General features: G+C 44.3%; 6 protein-coding genes across 6 annotated transcripts; 3 read left to right on the top strand and 3 right to left on the bottom strand.

Moving 5' to 3' along the window:
• Positions 1 to 2041: 2041 nt before the first annotated feature.
• Positions 2042 to 5122, bottom strand: N7458_005861 (uncharacterized protein; the record flags this gene model as incomplete). Its single annotated transcript, XM_056909243.1, has 3 exons — positions 2042 to 2175; positions 2228 to 2317; positions 5080 to 5122. The coding sequence occupies 3 exons, from the start codon at positions 5120 to 5122 to the stop codon at positions 2042 to 2044; spliced, it is 267 nt and encodes an 88-aa protein (XP_056764947.1).
• A 9619-nt stretch (positions 5123 to 14741) lies between these two features.
• N7458_005860 (uncharacterized protein) lies at positions 14742 to 15781 on the top strand (the record flags this gene model as incomplete). The annotated part of the gene is made up of 2 exons (XM_056909242.1): positions 14742 to 15232; positions 15422 to 15781. Exons 1-2 carry the CDS (start codon positions 14753 to 14755, stop codon positions 15779 to 15781), a joined length of 840 nt encoding a protein of 279 aa, XP_056764946.1. The 5' UTR covers positions 14742 to 14752.
• Positions 15782 to 16341: 560 nt separating this feature from the next.
• N7458_005859 (uncharacterized protein) lies at positions 16342 to 16560 on the top strand (the record flags this gene model as incomplete). The annotated part of the gene is made up of 1 exon (XM_056909241.1): positions 16342 to 16560. The coding sequence occupies one exon, from the start codon at positions 16342 to 16344 to the stop codon at positions 16558 to 16560; it is 219 nt and encodes a 72-aa protein (XP_056764945.1).
• A 954-nt stretch (positions 16561 to 17514) lies between these two features.
• On the bottom strand, positions 17515 to 18848 carry N7458_005858 (bZIP transcription factor; the record flags this gene model as incomplete). The annotated part of the gene is made up of 2 exons (XM_056909240.1): positions 17515 to 17642; positions 17711 to 18848. 2 exons carry the CDS (start codon positions 18846 to 18848, stop codon positions 17515 to 17517), a joined length of 1266 nt encoding a protein of 421 aa, XP_056764944.1.
• Positions 18849 to 18900: 52 nt separating this feature from the next.
• On the top strand, positions 18901 to 19739 carry N7458_005857 (uncharacterized protein; the record flags this gene model as incomplete). Its single annotated transcript, XM_056909239.1, has 2 exons — positions 18901 to 19333; positions 19387 to 19739. The coding sequence occupies 2 exons, from the start codon at positions 18901 to 18903 to the stop codon at positions 19737 to 19739; spliced, it is 786 nt and encodes a 261-aa protein (XP_056764943.1).
• Positions 19740 to 21160: 1421 nt separating this feature from the next.
• On the bottom strand, positions 21161 to 22222 carry N7458_005856 (uncharacterized protein; the record flags this gene model as incomplete). Its single annotated transcript, XM_056909238.1, has 1 exon — positions 21161 to 22222. The coding sequence occupies one exon, from the start codon at positions 22220 to 22222 to the stop codon at positions 21161 to 21163; it is 1062 nt and encodes a 353-aa protein (XP_056764942.1).
• Between the last annotated feature and the right edge of the window lie 986 nt (positions 22223 to 23208).

Raw genomic sequence — 23208 nt, 5'->3', positions numbered from 1 at the left:
CGAAGCGCGCGGATTATAATATAGATTACTAGGAAAAATCATCAACTAAGCGCCTCTTAGATTAGAATACTAAATATATTCCGCTCTAGCGATATACTAGAAGGACAGAAGGCGAACCTAGGTAGCTCGCGCCCTAACAGATCACTATATTGAGGTTTTAGCAGTCTTCAAGGCCGCTAAGGCTTTAGTAGATAGTAGATAGTCCTCCCTATAGCACACTAACCTTATACGGTAACGTAGATCTTCGGGAAGTGTATATAGCGTACTCCTACTCGGGGGTTATCTTAGTCTTTGACATCTTTATTATTACTAAATCGCTAGTATATACTATCGCTCCTCCTAGATCCTATCCCTCCTTATCTTAATACACTAGTCACTATAGCTAGGAAGCTTTGAGAATATAATATAGTCTTAATTACCCAATAAAACTATTACAACAGTCTAAGCTTAGCGCAAGTACGCAATTCTATAATCTAGGATTTGAATCTTCCTTTATGCAGCTTCAATACCACACCTAAAGCTAACACGTACGCGCTCAACTTCGCACTCCGTCTTTACTCTTCGAGTAGGGTATCTTGGCAATCTTTCACTCTTCAACAAACACTATTCGTCTACGCAGATACCCTCTTCGTCGCCTTAGTTCGTAGCTTTATCATCAAGAACACCAGGGCATAGAACACTCTAGCCCACAATATAACTAGCCCGGCATTCCTCCAGCCGTAGTACTCTTCGTTCAAGTTAAGTGTCTTCAAGTAGTCTTATCTAGTAGTGTATCGGCATACCTCGCAGTTCTCCGTAGCGCCTAGGTTCAAAAGGTTCGTGCCACGTCCTATACCTTGCTAATAGGTAGAGAGATAGTCGCTATATATCTTATTCGCAGGAGGATTGAAGACCGCAAGCTCGCCCCGTTCGTAAGTAATATCGACGGAGAAGGTAGTAAAGGTAAGGAAGGCGCCGAAGAGGTAGTTAAAGGGATCGAGGTAGTAGAGCCTAAAATATGATATTAGTATTAATCTCGTGGGTGTTGATAGTCGTACGAGGCTTACTAGTATCTCTAGAACGCCGTGATCTAGGAGTAAGGAGCGAAGATACCGTAGAATGATACGAGGGTAGTAATAACCAGCGGGTTAACGAGAGATACAAAGGTTGCGTTAGGAGCGTACGCGGCGATCGATTATCTAATACCGGTGTACAAAATCTCGTAAAACATCTAGACGGTTCATTAGTTTAGAGCGAGGAGTCAACTAAAGAAGAGAGAACTCACTACAACGAAGAATATACTACCTGCCTACTTAGTATCATTTAGCAATCCAGTAGTCTAGTACTAACACACAAAGTACAATACACTACAGACGACTAGATAGGGCAGCTTAGAAATGATTAAGCTAGTAACGAATAGCACCTAGTAGTAGGTCTTACTCTTCTTCTCGCGCGTCTTATATACGTTACGACGATCGATAAAGATAGGCTAAAGCTAGGAGATAAGACCGGGGGCGATAAACAGGAAACTAAAGACCGTGAAGAGGCGTTGCTAGAGATCGCTAACGCTATTACTAATCGACTAGAACGAAAAGCAGTTGTAAAGAGACAGGAGTATATACAAGATAAGCTTGTTGTTAATATATTCGGTGTTGCGGAACAAGGAGATATTCATACGGTGCGTAACAAGCTTTACCTGCTCCTATATAGGCGCTGCAAATTAATAGCTATCGTCGATAGTTCTAGGCGGTTTAGCGGTAGTATCGGCGACAAGAGTGTTAAGCTCTTAAGTAATCTTCTCGTGCTCTAGCGAGTTAAGCTAGACTTAGTTCTAGTCCTTGCCCTTAGAAAGACTTCCTAATACGACTTCAATTATATACTTAGCAGGGTTAGCCTCTCGGGGGCATGGTACGCTATAATCAGCGAAGTATTTCTTAACGGTCCTTGTATAATAGCCGATATCGCTAAAGTATACGGTCTTGCTATCCTTCGCTAGTAGGAGGAGAGTATCGAATTAGGCAAAGAGGTCGGCCGATAGCTAATAAATCGTGACGAGGATAGCTTATCCGACTTCCGCGAGTTTGCGTAAGAAGCGTACCGTGTTATTTGCAGCTTGGCTATCGAGACTAGAAGTAGGTTCGTCGAGGAAGATCAGAATACTAGGCTTAGCTACGAGCTTAACACTAATTGTGAGACCTGATAAGTTATTAGTATCTGTCTCGACTCTGTTCGATAGATTTAAACTTACGCTTACGCTGTTCGATAGAAAGACCGGCACTAGGGCGACCGATGAGAGCGTACTCGAGATCTTCTAACTGTAGAAGCTTGACGATCGTGTCTATATAGCGGAGCTTCTCCTAGTGGGGAATTTCACGATTCTGACGAAGGAGAGTAGAGAATTCTAAAGCCTCGCGCACCGTAGATAATAACTCGTGGACATCTATCTGTTCGACGTAGCCGGCAGATCGTTGGAAGGACACAGGGAGCGGGCGACTATCGACTAGAACGGAGCCATGAATAGTACCGTCGGTCTTGCGTTAAGCTAGAACGTCGAGTAATATAGTCTTTCCGGCCTGAGTAAAAATGTTAGCATATATCTATCTGTCAATCGTATTGCTAGTGCACTTACACCTGAAGATCCTATAAGAGCACCGAGCGTACCGGGCTTGACAAATCCTTAAACGTTATCGAGAAGAACACGATCGCTATACAGCGTCTTAACGGTATAAGTTAGATTCTTCTAGGTAAAGACCGATGTATTATTAACGAGCTGGTTGTCGATAGTTGCGTTAGACTTCTCGGAATCGGAGCCGGAGTTCTCGGATAGCTTCTCGACAGCCTAGGATTCCTTATCCGTAACCACGGCCTTAGATACCTTCTTCTGCTTCTCACGGAGGATAAGGAGGCCGCGACTACCTTCGCCTATCTGCTTCTACCTAGAAGTGAAGAAGACGGTCATTACCACGAAGAAAACGTACTAGGCGCAGAGAATGCCAAAGTTGCGCTAAAGGTTACTATAGCTAAAGGACATAGAAGCCAGGTATTAGTTACCGGTAACGCTAGTTACTCTAGGAGGCGTACCACGGACGCCGGTATATGCTTGTCCGCCTCCTATTTCGGGGCTGTATCCTTCGCTATTTAGAACTAGGAATAGGCCTATACAAGGAATCACCTAGTCGTGGAACTCGTTCGCGAGCAATACTTCGAACGCGTAGGCCATAGGGTTAATCTAGAAGAACCAAACGAACCAAGGGTGTATATCGGGCTTGGGAATCATGTATCCTGTATATATGAAGGCAGCGACGATAGTGAATCTAGAAGCTTTAGTTGCTGCGTCGAAATTCGGGAAAGCGGTACCGATGAACTTGAACAGCTGTGTTATAGCTAGGGCCGAGATCAAGTTAATAAGCCAGAAGATGAAGAAAGCCTAGGCGGTGTACTAGAATCTAGTCATGAAGTACAGCACAATTCCAAAGTACGAGATTTGGAAGAGTATAATCGGGATATCGGTAATAACCTGGGCGAAGATAAAGGCAGATAGATAATAGAGAGCGAAGTCCCGGTGTTTGGCTAAGACGGGTCGGCCGACGAACGAATCCGTAACCTCGGCGAGAGCGATGAAGGTAGGATATAGTAGAGAGAAGAAGAGTGAGCCTCCCTTAATGAACAAGCCCGCCGTGTTGTCCGGAGTATTATAGAAGAGTGAGCTACCGATTAACGCCTGAACGATAGTTATAGCTTGCTTAATAAACAGAGTTTTCTTGTCGCCCTAGAGGATCTGAAATTAGCGTATAGTAGCCGTTTGCACCTAATAGAAATATCCTACGGACTCCGCAGCTTTCTTTAGGAGGTTCTTGTGCTTGTCTTAGGCCTCCTGTTCCTTGAAGTCCGCCGTATTCTACTAAGCTTCGGGGCTATTAGGGTAATCGAGCTCGGCTATCATCCTTAGCTTGATAGGCGAGTTATTATAAGCAGCGAGCAGCTCCTCTGTTAATCGAGGAAATCGGTTCTTAAAGTCTAGAGCAATTGTGCGTATAGTAGGCGCCGATACGCTCGTGAGGAAGTCTGACTTATTAGCTGCAGGGTCGTATAGGAAGCCAAGATCCTCTATATATAGCATAGCTTTATCTTGAGGTCCGTAAAAGATCTGCTTACCGTTGTCGAGAATTAGAATCTTGTCGAACTGCTCGTAGATACTATTACTAGCTTAGTACAGACTAGCAATTATAGTGAGACTAAGAATATCTGTTATAGCGCGCATAGCTTTCGTCTAATCTAGCACAGTGCTCGCGTCGAGACCACGAGTAGAGTTATCCTAGGAGAAGACGCTGCCTCTAGTCGCAAGGCATTCGAGAATAGACACTCGCTTGCGCTCGCTACCCGAAACGCCACGAATAAACTCATCTCCGACCTTAGTATCCTTTGTATAAGTGATACCGAGAGACTTCAAGAGGAATTCTTTGTATATTTAGGCGTACTCCTCCTCGTTCTTAATGTCCGGTAGCAGGTAGAAGGGTACCTTCAAACGTGTGGCGAAGTCGATGGTATTACTAACTAAAAGAGCTAGAAAGAAGATCTCCTCTTCTATATTTATAATAATCTAACCACGATATTGCTTGGCTTCTTGACTAGTTATAGAACCGAACGAGACGTCGCTAGTAATTTCTACGAAGCTATTTCTATAGTTTGATAGAACGCTAAGCAGTGTTGTATATCCGGCTCCTGGATTTCCAAGAACAAGCAATATCTCACCGGGTTTAATATATCTAGAAGAGTTATCGATAATAGTCTTTAGGGGTAGGCTCTTCCTGCCCTTCCCGAATAGGTTGAATTGAGAGAGAACATTTTCGTTATAAAGCGTATTACTACTAATACCCTTTACTATAAGATTCTGCTATGTTATACCTAGCTTCTTCGATTTCCCACCGTTAGTCTCGTTACGATATCGTATTTGTAGTATATCTAGAGTAATAGGCCATTATGAGATGTCTCGGGGGTCGGTCTTTTGGCCGGATTCGTCGTTTAACTGCTCCGCGCTAGAGTTAACGATAGGGTCCGCTATTAGGGAGGGAGATCGTCCGGAGGGCTTTCCGAGCGAACTCGCCGGATACATCGCTTTCTCGGGGTCGCGATTAACCTCCATGTTGTAGTTCTTCGGATTCGCTAATTTGCCAGACTTTGACAGCAGAATAACTTCGATAGAAAAAAAGGCTGGAGATTAGACGACTGAAGTTTCCGGTGGGAGAGTAGCAACATCACGCACAAGATATAAGAACAATAAAGTAATGAGATATATGACCATAACTTAGCTTCGGATCAATAATCCGACTCAAGGCCCGTAGCCTAAAGAAGCCCTCTGTCTCATCCCTTATTAATGTGCTGAACGAAGAGCATGGGACATCTTTTCGACGGATAGGGTGTTTAGTGAACTTCTCGTGCATTAAGGTTTACAGTCAGTTCAACCGTCTTTGTTGAATCATCAGGCATATCCGCTCGGATTGATTACTATACATTCCTAGCTCTAGTTAAGTTAACAAACTCACTAACTCATTACGGACTAGAAACGATGACTAGCGGGGCTTGATTGCTAGAGCCCCTTGCCCTATTTGGGCGGGTCTAACCTTATAAACTCTAGCCCCGTAGATCTGCAGTTAGACCGACTAATCAATCACATTCATTGCGAGCTACGATGATCGAACGACTAGAATCAATTCCGTGCGTCAATGAAAACCGGCTGAACCCACTTGTTCCCAAATGGTCATATTCATCTTTCTTCTATAGGAATTTCTTTGACTGATCCCAAGTTGTTATTAACTAACCTATCCGCTTGATTATTAATTGCCACCGCCACTAACGTGATCCACGGTCGGCTCGGACACACGGCCGGCCCGGACACCACATCCAAAATCCCCATCTTCTTAGTACCTAACTAATTCAACCAACTACCATGCCACCAATTCGCACTAAAACCTCGCAAGATTCGGCTAATCAAGAGGGCAAGATCTTATTAGCCCTTAGTGACCTTCAAAATGGCCGAATTAAATCTCTTCGCGCAGCAGCCAGTCTATACGAAATCCCGAGATCAACCCTATCCGACCGCGCCAGAGGGGTAGTTTCACGCGTCGATTCACGCGCAAATGGCTATAAACTGACCCAATTGGAAGAGGATTCGCTTACGCAGTGGATTCTGTCTATGGATACGCGTGGTGCATCGCCTAGGCCAGCTACTGTAGGAGAGATGGCGAATATCCTACTAGCTGCGCGCGGTAGCCAACCTTCGCCTACCGTTGGCCAGAATTGGCCATCAACGTTTATTAAACGGCGTGATGAGCTTCGAACACGCTTCTCTAGGCGATATGACTACTAACGCGTATTGAACGAAGACCTAAAGTCTCTACGAGCCTGGTTTACTACCGTGCAAAGCGTGATTAACGAAAACAGTATCCAATCGGAGGATATCTATAATTTTAATGAGACAGGCTTTGCAATAGGCCTTATATATTCTTAGAAAGTAGTCACTAGGGCTAAATACTACGGTCGGAGATTAATACTACAGCCAGGCAATCGCGAATAGGTCACTGCGATCGAAGCTATATACGCAGATAGCTATATACTACCTATGAGATATAGGGCAAGATGCCTAAACCGTCATACACTTTATGCTATACCATCATCACTGCGGTCAATGACATCAAGTAAGACGTATACAACAGTATACGATCTATATCATCACTACGGTCAATGACACGATCTACATCATCACTACAGTCAATGACATCGTACAATCAAGCAACCACCGATCAAACAGCTACTGCATGAGATCACTATGCATCTAGATCTATCTGCATGAGATCATCATGCATCATCTAGAATGATCACATACAAGAGACAAGTTGGTTATAAATATGCCCTGCATTCTCTACCAAAATAATAATAATGTTCAATACATATAAGCAAGATTCAATACAATCAACCAAGCTTCAGTCCTACTTTACTTTTCTCTCATCTTATGATTCTAAGCCGAATTGATTTTATCCTTCCTATTCAATTAAAGGAAGAAGATCAATTAATCTTACTTCCTCTTTACCAACCTGCGTAGCATCGCTTGCTCACAGGTTATGAGCCCGAATTGATCCTACTTCAATTCGGCTTATACCACTTCTTCAATCTTCTATCTTCAACGAAGAATCCTTTACTTTTAAGAGAAACTTCTCTCTCTTAAAGAGAAACAAAAAGCTCCTCCGACTTCTTATTTTCAAAAATTTATACTCGATTTTTACCGGTCGCGTCTATTTCTCTATACGAAACACTAAGAAATCTCGACTTTCTTAACAAAAACAATCATTTTTTCAAATATTCAATCAAGTTTTTTGAACTCAAAATGATCAACAAACACAATATCGATCCTCTCAAAGGAGAAGGAAATTATGTTGCCTGGTCTATCCGAATCAAGGCAATTCTTGATCAAGAGAGACTGATCGATGCGATTCTACATGATTATACAAAGCTACCCACTATTCAACAAGATCAGATTCCTAATTAATACTGGTCTTATGAAAAGGCGATCGCCCTACCACCGAATCAACGATCACCTGATTGTAGAAATACTGCAATTTGGTTAGAAAGAATAAGATCTCGCAGACCTGCAAGATCTACTAGCCCTACTATCTCTGAGATAGGTCAAAATGAGCTAGTTATCCTATCTGATAAATTCAAAACTATTGATCAGATCAATCGAGACGCTTTATCATTAATCAAACTATCATGCAAGGATGGCCTACTCTTTTGGTTAGGAGATACTATATCGGCCTACCAAGCATGGGTTACCTTGGCTACCTAATATCGACCTAAAGGCTTTACTACCGAATTCCTTGTGTTGAAAAGCCTATTCAATAGTCAATTAGGCGATTTCGATAGTATGCATGATTATCTCACTGAGATAAGACGCCTGCTAATCGAACTGGCAAGCCTAGGAATCGATTTCCCAAAGCAAATCGTATTCGCATGGGTTCTCAACAATCTCGACCAATCGTACGCACCGATTGTTCAAAATATTATCCAATCTCTTCGTAGAGATTCTGATTCTTATTTAATTGAATCGCTATTCGCTAATCTAATTGACGAATCGCGCGGTCATATTCAATCAAGCGAACAAATCTTTATAGCTGATAGCTATCAGCCTAATCGACAGAACAAATATCAGGCTCATCGCAATCTTAATCATCAGGTAAAGCACTATTCAAAAAATCGTCAGGCTAATCAAAATCGTCGAATTAGCAAAAAACCATGGAAAAAATTGTTAAATTCTAGCAAATACTGTACGCATTGTAATATGCGAAGCTATATAGTAGCAGATTGCTGGTATCTGCATCCTTCTGGCAGACTAGCTAATTGGATACCTAGGGCAAATTGGCCTAGATCCAATCAAAATAATCAAAGATTTAATCAATAAAAGAAGATGATCACAGCAATGCTTAATGAGCAATCTGACGAGGAAGAAATCCACGTTACTAGTTATGTGACTGATTACCCCGCAGAAGCTGAAGAAACCTCGGCTAGCAACCTACTGCCTACTAGCCTATTGGCTAATGATCCAATTGATCTTGACGGTGATATCTGTTATACACCGATTAGTCGAATTGACTATGATATACCTATGACAGAGGCACAGCTAATTAGGTATAGCCTACCAATCTTTGATGATCAAAACCTGATGAGAGACTACTCAAATCTGAGTAATGAATCTATGGTGAATACACCAAGAAGTCTCTCACTCTGCGATCAGTTCTCGCATGAAACCGATCAGGTAATTTATCTACCTATCAAAACAAACCAAGAAACCAATTCTGATATTACTATAGAAAGTGCATATAATCTGATAAATTCAGATCTTTCTACTACAAAAGTGATTTTCATTATTGATATAGCTGCCACTATTTGTGCAGTATCTAAATTGGATTTGTTTGATAGTGTATATAAAACTAATAAAACTGTCATGTGGGGAAATGTACAAAGATTATCTATCGATCTTGCTGGAGATATTATCTTCCAGACAAATACCAATCTAGTCTATAAATTGACTAATGTGCTCTATGTCCCACAATTGGGAATCAATATATTAAGCATATATGCACTGAAGAATTCAGTATCTCTATTTAATAGAGAAAAGGCCACTATTTTCGATCAATATCGAAATATTATGCTGATTAGGCATAAGCAAGATAATCTATATCGAACTACCCTATATGTGATGCATACAAAACTATATAGGGAAGATTCTGGCCAATCAAAGTCAAAAGATCTATCTAATATGATCGATCAAGATTAATCTATCCAAAGTACTAGTAATATTACTAGTTTAAAACTTTGGCATGATAGATTAGGTCATATAGGCCTAATGCTACTACAAAGGCTATTAAGCCAGGCTAATATATCTCTATCTGATACAGAGATAAGAGATTACATATAAGATATATGCGAAATATGTATACAGTCAAAATATGACAGGAAGATCAATAAATCTTCTACTTCTGCTGCCGAATACGGCATAGGCGAAAGAATATATAGCGATATTGGAGGGCCTATTAGCCCTAAGACCTATAATGGCTATTGCTACTATATCACGTTTCTTGACAAAGCATCAAGATATCTACATATATCTCTACTTCGATCGAAAGACGAAGCTATTAAGAAATTTACCTTATATAAGCAATTGGTTGAAAACTAGCTTGATAAGAAGATTAAAGAGATATTTACCGATAACGGTACTGAATACGTGAATGATAACTTCTATATATTATTAGGAAGATACGGTATTATACACCGAACTACGCCTATCTATACAAAAGAGCCAAATGGCCTAATTGAGCGCATAAACCTGACACTTATGAATAAGGTCAGATGTTTATTAATCCAATCAGGATTAAAAGATGATATGTGGGGAGAAGCCTTATTGGCTGCTACCTATCTATACAATATAACCCCATACAGTGCTCTAGGGTTAAAATCACCCTATGAGATATATCACAGGCGCTTACCTGCTATCAGGCATATAAAGACCTGGGGATCTATTGCCTACTATCATACAAACAAAAACCTGCCTAGCAAGCTATCGCTAAGAAAATCTATGGCTATTGTTATTGGCTATAGTGAGCAGAAGCACTATAAGCTATATGACCTGAAGCAGAAGAAGATAGTCTGGTTAAGAGACCCTACTATCTTAGAAGGTAGATTCCTGATGAATTAATCTGATCTAGCTAATCAGGAGCCAGGAATCAAAGCAAACGAAAATCGATTTGCTAAGAAAAGATCTGCTAAACAAGCAGCAAACCCTATCAAAAAGAAGATTACTAGTAAATCTACTAGTAAATCTACTAGCCTATCTACTAGCAAATCAGCTAGTAAAGAAACTAGCAAATTAGCTAGTAAGCCTACTAAGCGAAAAGCTAGTAAGGAAGCTGCTATTGCAGCAGATCCGTCTTATAAGATAGAGATCCAAATCCCATCTTTAAAATCTACCAAAGATAGCAAAGATATATATACTATATCAGATACGCTACTAAGAGATTTTATAAAGACTATTATCAACGATCAGCCTACCGATTATATATTATCGGCAGTAACTGATAAAGAACCCTCTACCTTTGACTAAGCTATGCAATCAGCTGAAAGGAATGAGTAGTATAGGGCCTGTCAGGACGAAAATCAAAGCCTGATAGATCAGGCAACCTATAAAATCGTTGATATACCCCCTGGTGTAACACCTATTAGGGGCAGATGGGTATTCAAAAAGAAGCCTATAAAGAATGCCTCAGGCATCCAGGCTAATTATATTACAAATGCGAACAAAACGATTCGCTACAAGGCTAGATGGGTTATACAAGGATTTAATTAACGATTAGGTGTTGATTTCCTAGAAACCTTCTCTACTACTACCAGAACAGAAACCTGGCATATACTATTGATTATCGCGATGAACAAAAAATAGCATATCAGGCAATACGACGTTAAAAACGCATTCGTACACGCCGATATCGATAGTGATATATATACTATCTTGCCAACTGGCCTATATAGGCCAAAAGACTATCAAAATAAGTGCTGCTATCTAAAGAAGGCCCTATATGGCCTAAAGCAAGCACCAAGGCTTTGGTCTGAATTCTTTACAAAGGCTATCGCGAACCTCGGATTCGATAGAGTTCCTATCGACGAGGGAATATATATAAATGGCAAAACCTAGGCTATTATCATCACACATGTTGATGATATAATCATTATACACAAAGATCTAGCTTATATAAATAAGCTAGCTACTGCGGCTAGGTAGTATATTCAATTGGAAGAGATAGGCGAACTAGCCACCTTCCTAGGCAATAATATTAGCCTAAACTATCAAGATCAATCGATAACTATCGATCAAAATGATTATATATCAAAGATCTTATCAAATTTCGCTACTACTAGTAGCAAACGGCTAAAGAAAACGCCGGGTGAAGTAGGGATCTACCTAAGAAAAAATCAATCAAAAGCTTCAGAGTAAACTATTAATCTCTATCAAAAAGAGATTAGCTCATTACTATATACCAGCCTAAAGACTAGGCCTGATATAGCCTATCCAGTTGCCTATTGCTCAAGATATATAAGCAATCCTGACCAATCATATATCTCTGAATTGAAGAAGATATAGCAATATCTACAATATCGGCCAAATCTAGGCCTACACTACGATTGCATAGGGAATGACCTATATATAAAAGGCTATTCTGATGCTGATTAGTCAGGCGATATTGATGGTAGAAAATCCACTACTGGCTATATATTTAGCCTATCTGGAGATCTAGCCACTAATAATATAGTGAGCTGGAATTCGATGCTACAAAAATCAGTAGCTCTATCTACCTGCGAGGCCGAATATATAGCTATGAAAGAAGCTATACGGGAAGCTATCTATCTAGCTAACCTGTTCAACTATCTAAACGATAGATTAGGCCTAGGCTATACGCCTAGCAAGCCTACTATATTAGTAGATAATAAGGCAGCTATTAAGCTAGCCGAAAACCCTGAATTTCACAAAAGGACGAAGCATATTGATATACAATATCACTATATCAGAGATCAGGTCAAACAAGAAAGGGTCGATGTTCAATACGTCCCTACTAAACTGCAATTAGCAGATTTCCTGACAAAAAACGTCAGAAGAGAAATATTTGAAGACCTGAAGAATCTAGCTAATCTCTATGAGATCTAACTATATATATATCCAATTTGATATATAATATCATGGATACCTTCGGGTATGGTTTTCACCTAAATAGGTTTTTCCATACTCTATACGCGAATGCGGAAGGAACCACTTAACCCTGTGAGATTGAGATTTAGGAAGATATATATCTAGCTATTTGATAGTAGTATATATATATATTGATCCTATCTACTCTATACTAATCTCTATACTCTACTGCTATCTGCACTATAGTATAAAGATTACGGGGGGTATGAGATATAGGGCAAGATGCCTAAACCGTCATACACTTTATGCTATACCATCATCACTGCGGTCAATGACATCAAGTAAGACGTATACAACAGTATACGATCTACATCATCACTACGGTCAATGACACGATCTACATCATCACTACAGTCAATGACATCGTACAATCAAGCAACCACCGATCAAACAGCTACTGCATGAGATCACTATGCATCTAGATCTATCTGCATGAGATCATCATGCATCATCTAGAATGATCACATACAAGAGACAAGTTGGTTATAAATATGCCCTGCATTCTCTACCAAAATAATAATAATGTTCAATACATATAAGCAAGATTCAATACAATCAACCAAGCTTCAGTCCTACTTTACTTTTCTCTCATCTTATGATTCTAAGCCGAATTGATTTTATCCTTCCTATTCAATTAAAGGAAGAAGATCAATTAATCTTACTTCCTCTTTACCAACCTGCGCAGCATCGCTTGCTCACACTACCGCTATACGTAATCTTTAAGGGCAAAGTGGCTATTACAGGGTAGTTTAACGATAATCTACCGAGAGATTAGCGAATCGAGGTCTCTACGAACGGCTAGACTACCGATGAGATTAGCCTACGCTAGCTAGAAAAGCACTTTATCCTATATACTAATTCGCGCGTACGCGGTCGGTTTCGGCTACTGATTCTTGATGGCTATAGTAGCCACCTTACACCACTATTCGACCGAATATACGCAGAAAACGATATTATACCGCTTTGTATACCTTCTCATTCATCATATCTACTACAACTACTAGATGTTGGCTGCTTTGCTCTATTAAAGAAGGCGTATAGCCGTTTTGTCAGCGATCTTGCTCGCCGAGGATATAACCACATCAATAAACACGATTTCTTAGTGGACTACTAACGGGCGCGGCTAGAAGCCTTCCAATCAGCCACTATACAAAACAGCTTCGTAGCTAGTAGCCTAGTGCTAGTAGACGCAGAAAGAGTGCTTAATAAGCTTAATATCTCTCTACGTACTCCGTCACCACCAAGCAGCCGGCCAAGCAGCAGATCTAGCGAATTCGTGCCAGAAACTCCTAAGACCGTAGCTTAGCTATATAAGCAATCTAGTATGATAAGGCGTCTGCTAGATCGGCGGTCAAAAAGCCCTCTAAGCCCGTTGAAATTAGTAGTAGATCGGATTATCAAGGGCCACTACCTAACGCTGTACACTCTCGTATTACTTATGCAGGATAATACGAATTTACGGATGGCCAATAAGAAGATCGTCAAGAAGCGCACTCGATCAACTAAGCACCTACCCTGCGAAGAGGGTTTGACTATTGAAGAGGCCCTATAGCTAGCTGCGCAGCTAGATCTGCCGGTAGAAGAAGATAGGGTACAATCGTATACGGAGGTCGAATTGCCTAGTTAGCTAACTAGGCCAGCACTAAGGGCTCCGCCTAGGTGTAGTGGGTATAGGGAAATTGGCCACAGGATTAATACATGTAAAAATCGTTATATTTAGTAAAATTAATAGGTGTTGGTTGAGATAATCGCATTTGAAATTTTCTAATGGGATTTAGTGTCCGGGCCGGCCGTGTGTCCGAGCCGACCGTGGATCACGTTAACTAACTACTACTCCCTTCGGATCAGAAACATTAGACCTTTGCGTCGAAATGTTTATTCATATTTCCGGGTGGCGCAGCATTAACTAAAGTTGATGTCATTAGTCAAAACCTTATCTTTTTGGTCCCCGGCTGCGTCGCTACAAATCATAACGTCCTGACTTTGCATAGTAGATTTAAGCGAGTGTAGGTTGTAGTTAGTCGGCCCGAATGACAATTAAGCCTTCAAGGAAAAAAATGTCGGGGAGAGAATAGAAACTAGAAATAGAGGACGGCCGGCCCGAGATTTCCGCCTAGGCCAATCCTGTACCACTGTAATAGAAACCTCCACTTTTCTCAACAGATCTCTCTTAGTATGATGAATAAACAGGTAAAGACTAATTAACTTTCGACCTAAGTGACTATTGGTTCGCGGTCGGAGCTTAAGGTTATCTCTATCGACAATGATTTCTCATCGGCGTAAAGACCCTTAATTACGAGTGTAGAGAGGCATAAGTAGAACACGCGCCGTGCACCCAATATTATTTACTTCTCTGTGTAGTCAATAGTTTCTAACCACTCTGTACTATTCCTATTTTCCACCTTATTTATCACTGTCACGCCAGAGCGAGCACCTCCAACTCCACCCCCTCCCACCCCCCAAACCTCATCACCACCCACAGCCATGACGACTCCTACCAACATTGATCCCAAGGATATTCAAGCATACTGGGCCAAATATCAAGGGGACAAGTATGTTGAGGGCTGGGCCTCCCTCTGGGACAAAAGTGATAATCTGCCCTGGGATCGTGGCTTCCCCAACCCCGCGCTAGAAGACACCCTGGTCCAGCGAGCTGGCACTATTGGCGGGCCCATCGCCCAGGATGGTGAGAGGCGGAAGGCCCTGGTGCCGGGCTGTGGACGTGGAGTCGACGTGCTCTTATTCGCGAGCCTTGGGTATGATGCCTATGGCCTGGAGTGCAGCGCCGCGGCTGTCGAAGCGTGCAATAAGGAGGAGAAGGAGAACCATAGCCGGTACCGCGTGCAAGATGAGAAAGTTGGGAAAGGGAAGGTCACTTTCGTCCAGGGGGATTTCTTTGATGATACCTGGTTGAAGGAGATTGGAGTACCTCGAAATGGATTTGATGTCATTTATGATTACACGGTATGTATACTCAATGCCGCTGTCGGGCTCCATTCCGTCATTGCTATTATTTTCTCTCCACTTGTATTCTGCGTCCTACAGAGGGACTTGCAAGATGCTTCACTCTGTCTTTAGAATTTTGTGGTGCCATTTCCGACCCACCCTGGATCCTTCTGGTCTTTCTGGACTTTCCTTCTAACAACCATCTAGTTTTTCTGTGCTCTCAACCCAGAGCTCCGTCCTAAATGGGCTCTCCGACACACCGAGCTCCTTGCTTCCTTACCTGCAGGCAATCTGATCTGTCTGGAATCTCCTCGTCATAAGGACCCTTTGGCCCCCGGCCCTCCATTTGCCTCGCCCTCCGAGGCCTACATAGAGCATCTGAGCCACCCCGGTGAGAAGATCTCCTACAATGATAAGGGTCTTGTCGATGCGGACCCGTTGCGAGAGCCCAGCAAGGCGGGCCTGGAGAGAGTGGCGTACTGGCAGCCAGAGCGCACGCACACTGTGGGCAAGGATAAGAATGGGGTGATCCATGACAGAGTCTCTATTTGGCGTCGACGTGACTAGAAAATGTGCCTGCGCATTTGCGTGACCCAAAAAGGGAGAAAATGTAAATGGAAAATATAGGTGATTTTGGAGTCCGGCCCTGGATTTTAAAGGCCAGCCCCTGGAAGCTAAAGTGACAGTCGAAATGAAGGGCTGGGATGCAAAGGGCGCTTTTTTAAAGAAATTTCGCGGACATAGGGAACAAATGCACTGGAAGGATTTCCCCAACTCCACAGCGGGATCCTGCTTCTAATCGTCACATCACGCAAAGTAAGCGGCGGTAGTAGTAGTAGTAGTAGTAGTAGTAGTAGTAGTAGTATTCATACTCGGATGTCAGGCGTGAGCCCGATTTGCCGGCAGGACACTGTAGCTAGCTGGGATAACTAGATTACATGACTCAAAAATCCCTTCTGTCCCCCAACCTCTCAGCCTCCGCCCTCGCTCCTCCTTCACCAGATTACCGGTCAACACCGCTCCAATCCTCCGCATACAGCCTGGCTTAACTGAGGCCGCTGGCGGCGGAGACTAATAGGTTCTCTCCGGTGAGGTCAAAAGAAACATCTCGTCCCAGACTGCTGTTGATGCATTCAATCCCGCACTTCTCCGAGGCCGTGTGGACTGGGTGGTTCTGCTGGGGAATGGTGGCTCGCCGATGCAAGCCGACGCCGCGTACGACACCGGTCGGTGTCGCAGCGGCAATGAGTACCAAGGATAGCTCATCACGCATCAGCCGCGGATGGGCGGATAATGCGGTATGTGTTCGGCAGGGCTCTAAATTGGCCGAGGAGCCGGCTTCGTAACATCAGATCTGCAGCTTTGGTTGCTGATTCAGGCTGCTCATGCAGCCTGGTGAGCGAGAGATAGGGCCTTGCTCCTAGGGTTTGTTGGCGAAGATCTGCGAATCGAGGGCAGTAGTAGAGAACGTGTGCCACATCCTGTTTGCCTTGCTCACAAGAGCAGGTCTGCGGCGGACGCAGGGATTGATATCGAGCTGCTCCTCGCGCCACTGTTGTAGCGTAGCCAGGTACTCTCGAAGAGCAATCCGACCAGTTTGCATCTGGATCAACACTGCGCTCGCAGCACGCCGTAGCCTCTCATGCACGGCAAAAACGGCCGTTGTGGGCGCCGGGCGCCAGAGACAACAGGGGTTGGGCGGCTCGCGATCGCCTGTGGCAAACAAAGCCTTAACAAATTCTCGTCGATTCCATAACCATCTTCTACCTGGCACTTCCTGCTCAGATAGTGATTACCTGTCCCTATTGGCAGAAACCCGGCCCAAAAGGTTCTGCTGCTGCAAACATCTCTGGAGTTTGCACCTTAAGCTAGCCGCAAGGGCGATAGTATTATGGGTGATACCTCGCCAGGAGGCTCCTAGGGACCTGAGTACGAGTCAGGCATAATACTCTCCCTCTCTAGGCCAACCGACATGCGCATCCGTCCTCCCGAGCCATCACAGGGTCTCCGCAAGCCTTGCTAGTAGAGTATGTTGGCGATACCACACAGCCATGGCCCAGACACGAGCTGGAAACATACCCTTTGTAGCGCCTTCTGGTCACCACCATGATGCTACGGCCCGCTACTTCAAAGAAGTAGTTTCCCGTTACTGCTAGCATACACAACCACCACGCCCCTTTTTTCCCGGGTACTAGGGAAGCGCAGCAGGGGTAAAGCGCAGACAGAGAAGGTGAAAAGGTAATGTGCAAAGTAAGCGGAGATTATATCTATTGTAGACAATTATTGTTATTATACATAATTCATGATATTTCGCACACAGCGTTAAACGCCCAAGGATCATCAAGAGTTGCAAGGCGAATAGCATTCTCAACATCGCGCTTTCGGAACGCTGGTCCGCGACCGAGACAGATAGGCCCGAGGGAAAGATCTACAACAAGGTCAGTAAATACATGGACAAGAAGACACAAACAACCACTGGATCTCGGCATTACTCACATTTAATGAAACTCACTACGTTGAGCTGCGGAGCCGAATTGAACCGGGGACCGGAGAGGGGCGAGCTCGGGTCCTGAATACGAATCCCTCGCTGCTGTAGCAGCCTTTGCACACCACTCGCATCCATCCACTCATCAGCACCCGATTCATTGACAATTTGCCACGTTCGAGAGGAAACGGCGAGTTGTTCAGGCGAGTAGCTGTTCCTCCTTGAATTGAGAACTTTTGTCCTCAACTCGATCGTGTCTCCTATTTCGTCGTGCATGACATCGACGAATCCGGAGATGAAGCGGTTGCGCTCGTCGATGGTTAATCGTTTGCCGAAGATTGCTTTGACCCTTGGATCGTCTCTAAATGAGCTTGTTAATAAATAGTATCCAGTCTCGCAGCATTGTCGGACCAGACGGTGTGAGAGTGTCCAGCGCCCTTGCTTTAGGAGATTATCGGGCGATACTATGGTCGGGAAATTCAAGGCGGGACTAGGGATTGATGAGAAGGGAATATTCGGAGATGACAAGTCTATTCCGAACGGTAGAATTGCTTGTTGTTGGAAGGGTGGCGTAGGGGGTAGTTGTGATAGTCCAGGCCATTGAGCCGCGAGGTCCGACGTGGATTTGAAAGCGTCACCGATTATTGGCAGTGAACCAAGTTGCATTATGAGCGGATTGTCATTTGAGATTATATCTCGTGTATCGCTGACCGTGGGAGACGTCGGTGGCGATTCGTCCGCCGGCGCTGCAGGTGCTTGTTCGGCCTCGTCGCAGCCACTTTTGGCAAGCGACACGCATTGCTGTGTAATTTTTTGCAGAGCAGCTGTGACACGAGGCTGATTTTGGAGAATCCCAACCTCGAACAGAAGATTACTGAAGGAAAGGAACGACTCGCTGAGCTCTTCGATGCCCGACTCGAGTTCCTGTACGCGAGATTGCAGATTGACGATCGTGGTCTCTTTTCTCTTTCGATATGCTTGCTGCGCGACGCGAAGCTGCGTTCGACGTCTCTGGATTCCTTGAGTCAGTTCCAAGTTGCTCTGCAGTTGCTCGGGATGTACCCACCTCGGGAACTTGCTGATCGTCCGTCCCAGTTCGTGGCCGGCCTCTCTTGCGAGGCGCGGGTGCGTCAGCATTGCTTCGACCATCGTGTATTGCTCTTGAGGCCATTTCTTTATCTTGAAGACATGCAGTGATGTAATGGATAATCCAAGAGCGCGAAAAGGACGTGACGGCGTTGGTTTACTCATCGGGGTCGGGGCGTCGGGACTGTTGAATAATCGAAAAATCGGTGGGTCGCCACGATTGGCCCGAACTGCGCCCAAAGTTTATGACTTTGAAATTGGCTGGAGTCGGAGACTAACGGGCTCTCATGCTCCGTCCGAACGTCAACAACTCATCATCAAGACCGAGCGCGCCGCATCGAGGAATATAAATCGAATCATCGACCTCAGCTTACTCCACTATTCTCCATCTCCAATGCTCCGAAATACCTTCATCCGCAGCGTACAGCGTACAACTTACAGCTCTCGCAACATGTCTTCATTCACTCAGCCGATGCCAGTAGTTGCCTGCGGCAGAATACCCGCGATGGGAAAATCAATCTCCCAGCACCTGCCGCCTGAATATGAAGGTTCTTGATATACATTCCTTAAATAAACAAAGTATGGTGCTAATGCTCCTCAGTCATCCACTTCATCCTGTCATATGAGGCTGCAGAGGCTGAGCTCCCGCATCTGCTTGCAGGTCGCGATCCTCAGTCTCGGAGCCCCAATGAGATCGGAACCCACGATTACAGCCGGCCTCCTCGCGCGGTAATCTTCGGTCGCGGCTATGAGCCTCAGCAGGTTGAAGAGCTTAAGAAGAAATTCGCGGGTGTTGCTAAAGAATCTGTTGCTTGGGTGAGGGGGAACCCAGCGGATTTGCCTGCCGGGGCCGCTGGGCCTGACTACGCTCAGAATATCGCGGCGGATATGAAGAAGGTGCTTAATAAATGGAGGGACGGGGGAGGAAAAGATGAGGAGATTTTGGTGTACTAGTTGCTTTGTCGGGGAGAGATCATCTGATGCCTTGCTTTTTGGCAGTTCGAGTCTCACAAACACAAATTCAAGGGCCGATATCAAGGATATTTGTAAGTGGTCTTGGACTTCGCTAGTTGGTTCCCTGGGCTTCCATCTTTTGGCGGTCGATGTACTTCTTCTGGTCGAGGCATAGAATGAGAATAGGTGATTGAGCATCCAAATGTTTACACCAAAATTTATACATTAAAGCTGATGATTCATCCGTGACATGGGAATTACCATCGTTGTTCAGTTTCTCCTTCGCTAGTTCAAGTGAACAATTCCACTTCCCGAAGTATCGTATTTATTCCTGAACTATATCTGTGAATAGCTGGGGGAAGGAAGGATGTAAATTAATTGATTTGTGCAGAATAGTGACGGCAACATCGAGACTGTATGCAAGTAAGATTCAAATTCCCAAAATATAACTGCGACATAGACTGGCTTCGCCTGAGCGATTGCCTTGATCTTCAACTTGAGGCCGGGGTACAGCAAATACAGTCCCTCGGCCAGCGTATGGAATGCACGGTTCTATTATATATATCAGCGACTCGTCATTTCTTACACGTCTAGGGAAAGGTGATCAGCGCGTTAAGAGAAAAATCTAATCTAGATTTACAGTAGTTAGTTAACTAAGTTAGTTCAACCGTCTTTGCTGAATCATTAGGCATGCCCGCTCGGAGTGATTACTATACATTCCTAGCTCTAGTTAAGTTAACCAACGCACTAACTTATTACGGAGTAGATACGATGACTAGCGGGGCTTAATTGCTGGAGACCCCATCTAGGCGGGTCTAACCTTATAAGCTCTAGCGCCGTGGATCGACAGTTAGACTGACTAATTAATCACATTCATTGCGAGCTACGATGATCGAACGACTAGAATCAATTCAGTGCGTTAATGAAGACCGACTGAACCCACTTGTCCTAAATAGTCATACTCATCTTTCTATAAGAATTTCTTTGTCTGATCCTAAGTTAAGTTATTAACTAGCCTGTCCGCTTAATTATTAATTTACCACCGCCACTAACTACTACTCCCTTCGGATTAGATATTTAGACCTTTACGTCGAAAAGTTTATTTATATTTCCGGATAGCGCTGCAATAAAGTTGATATCAATAGTCAAAACCTTATCTTTTTAGTCGCCCGGCTACGTCGCGACTGTTACACCAGTCACGAAGATGAACTACATGTCAAGTCAATTAGCCTTGTTTTTCTTGATCGAGAAAAGCACTTGAACTAAAGAAATTTGCTACAAACCTTTGCTATTCGTACGCCTAGCCAGAGGCACCTCTCTTTGCGAGAGATGGCAGCGAAAGGCTGCTCAATGCCAGGCCTAAGAATCTCCTCGGCGGCTCCGTCGAAAAATTTGTCGGGGAAGTAGAGTTAGCTCCATAATTAACCGCGAATGAGAAAGTCCTCCGGTAGTTGGCGAGTGGTCCCGTCGTCCGATGGGAAGGCGTCGTCTTCGATCTTGTGGAAGGGAATGTCGGAGTCAATGAGGTTGTTGAGAAACCTCACGATGTTGGCCCAGTGGATGAATTTGTCAACTTTCTGCATCGCAGGTGGACGTAAAGCCAGGGTCCAGATGAATGCCAACGAGACATGCACACTTGGGTATATACTAGGATCTCCTAGATGGTCGAGCAGGACAGAGAGGGTGTGGAAGGTGAGAGAACTGCCATGGGAGGCTATTGGAGAGAGATCAAGACTAGGGTCGCTAGGCTTCTTGATCTTGAGCTCTAAGTCCAAGTCTGCTGTGGAGTTGAGTGCAAGCTCATCAGCATCCGCTGCTGATTTCCTCTTAATAAACTCCATCACAAATAAGGCGCTCTTGTCACCGTATTGAAACATGGCCGCGAAATTGCACAGCATAATGTATACCTCCTGGCGACCCAGGGAGCGAGCTTCTCCTCGCAAGAGCACAAGAAAGTTATTTGCCAAGGTAGTAAATTGATCCGCGGGCCGTTTGTTGAACAACGCACCGTGAGTAGCAATGAATGCGCTGGCCATTGTACGTTGAGTCAAAACCTGTCCTTCATTCGCCCTGAAAAGAATCTCCATGCTCTCCCGCGTGTTGGGAAAGGGACAAATGCTCACCAGTGCCTTGGTGTAATAGAAAAGCTGCAGAAGCTCGTCCGGACGAGCTAATATTCCCAGATGAAAGTGAACACGGCCAACTTCAGGGCTGAACTCAGCGAGTTTGTTGTACCAATATCTTGAAATATCGGCCCAGAGTGTCCGGTCTCCGGACTCTTCCACGGCCATACGATATCGTGCTAAATCTCCAAGACACTCGAGCCAGGTCTCGCGGAATGCGATGACGTTTTCAAGTAATATCGTCAGCATCGTGTATGCGTTGAGAATGAAATCCAGCATGTAATCCCAGGATATGGGGAGCTTTTGTCGCAGCAGCTGCAACAGCGAATGGATGCCATATCTCCACAATCGCGCTGGCATTTTGTACTCGAAGGCAAGAAGATTCAACCCTTGACTAGCAGAAGAGTGTTGAGAAGCAAGAAAGAAGCTGTAATGTTTGGCAAGCAGGGATTCGTGCAATGATATTAGTGAGAGCTATTCTACGACGGATAAATTAGCTTGGGTTTCGTTTTGTTGCCTGTCGAGGTTGATGCAGTTTGTTTCTACCAAGACTAGTTCTGCATAAATCTGGCAAACATCACTGATCAACCGAGCTTCTCCGATTGGGTTTGTTTGGTGCTGTTTGAAGTCCCATGGCTGGTCATCGTTGAAGAATTTTGAGAGGTGTTGAGGTGGTGACTCATCACTTTCCATTCCATGCCCAGCATTGCTGCCGCTGCTGCATAACTTTGAAGTAGTAGAACCGTCCGACGGAGCGATTCCCTCGAAATAGTCACTGTTTGACAAGCTCTTATTCTCCCGTCGCCAAGGATGGTAACAGGACATAGTGATGAAGAACAGAAGATCCGGCGGTTGGAAAATAACGTGTGTTTAGCCCTCGAGCTGCTCGAGTGTTCGGACTTCAAATACCCTGGGGAAAGGCGGGCTTTAAAAGCTGCCCTTTTTTCTACCCGGGTGAAATATGGGATCCACTATGTAGTGCCCAGGAGCACCTAGGAGGGCATTCATTTGTTGGTTGTGGAACGGAGCGGCAGTGACATCGAAGGGGCCAGGTGATCGAGGCACCAAACATGACTTAGTTGGCCTATCCAATACAGTTTTAGCGATGTAAGCACTAAGCCAAGAGGGGAGACTTTGCTGCCATTCATATTCGGTGTGACTACCAGGGGGCTGACGTGGGGAAGTTCCCCCACCTTGTTCAGAAGTTCCTGTCTTATAAATGGAAGTTCTTCCCCCCGACTAGGAACTTCCCGCTCTCTCATCCTCTGCCCCTCAACTGAAGATCCTTCTGCCTCCAACTCTTCCGTTTCCATGCGACACTCACGCTTTTCCAGAAAGCGTGCTTT

Source organism: Penicillium daleae (genome assembly GCF_028827525.1).
Source record: "Penicillium daleae strain IBT 16125 chromosome Unknown utg000006l_segment0_segment0, whole genome shotgun sequence".
In the NCBI taxonomy this organism is placed as follows: Eukaryota; Fungi; Ascomycota; class Eurotiomycetes; order Eurotiales; family Aspergillaceae; genus Penicillium; species Penicillium daleae.
The sequence above is the reverse complement of the archived record's forward strand: the minus strand, read 5'-3'. Positions and strand labels throughout refer to the sequence as shown.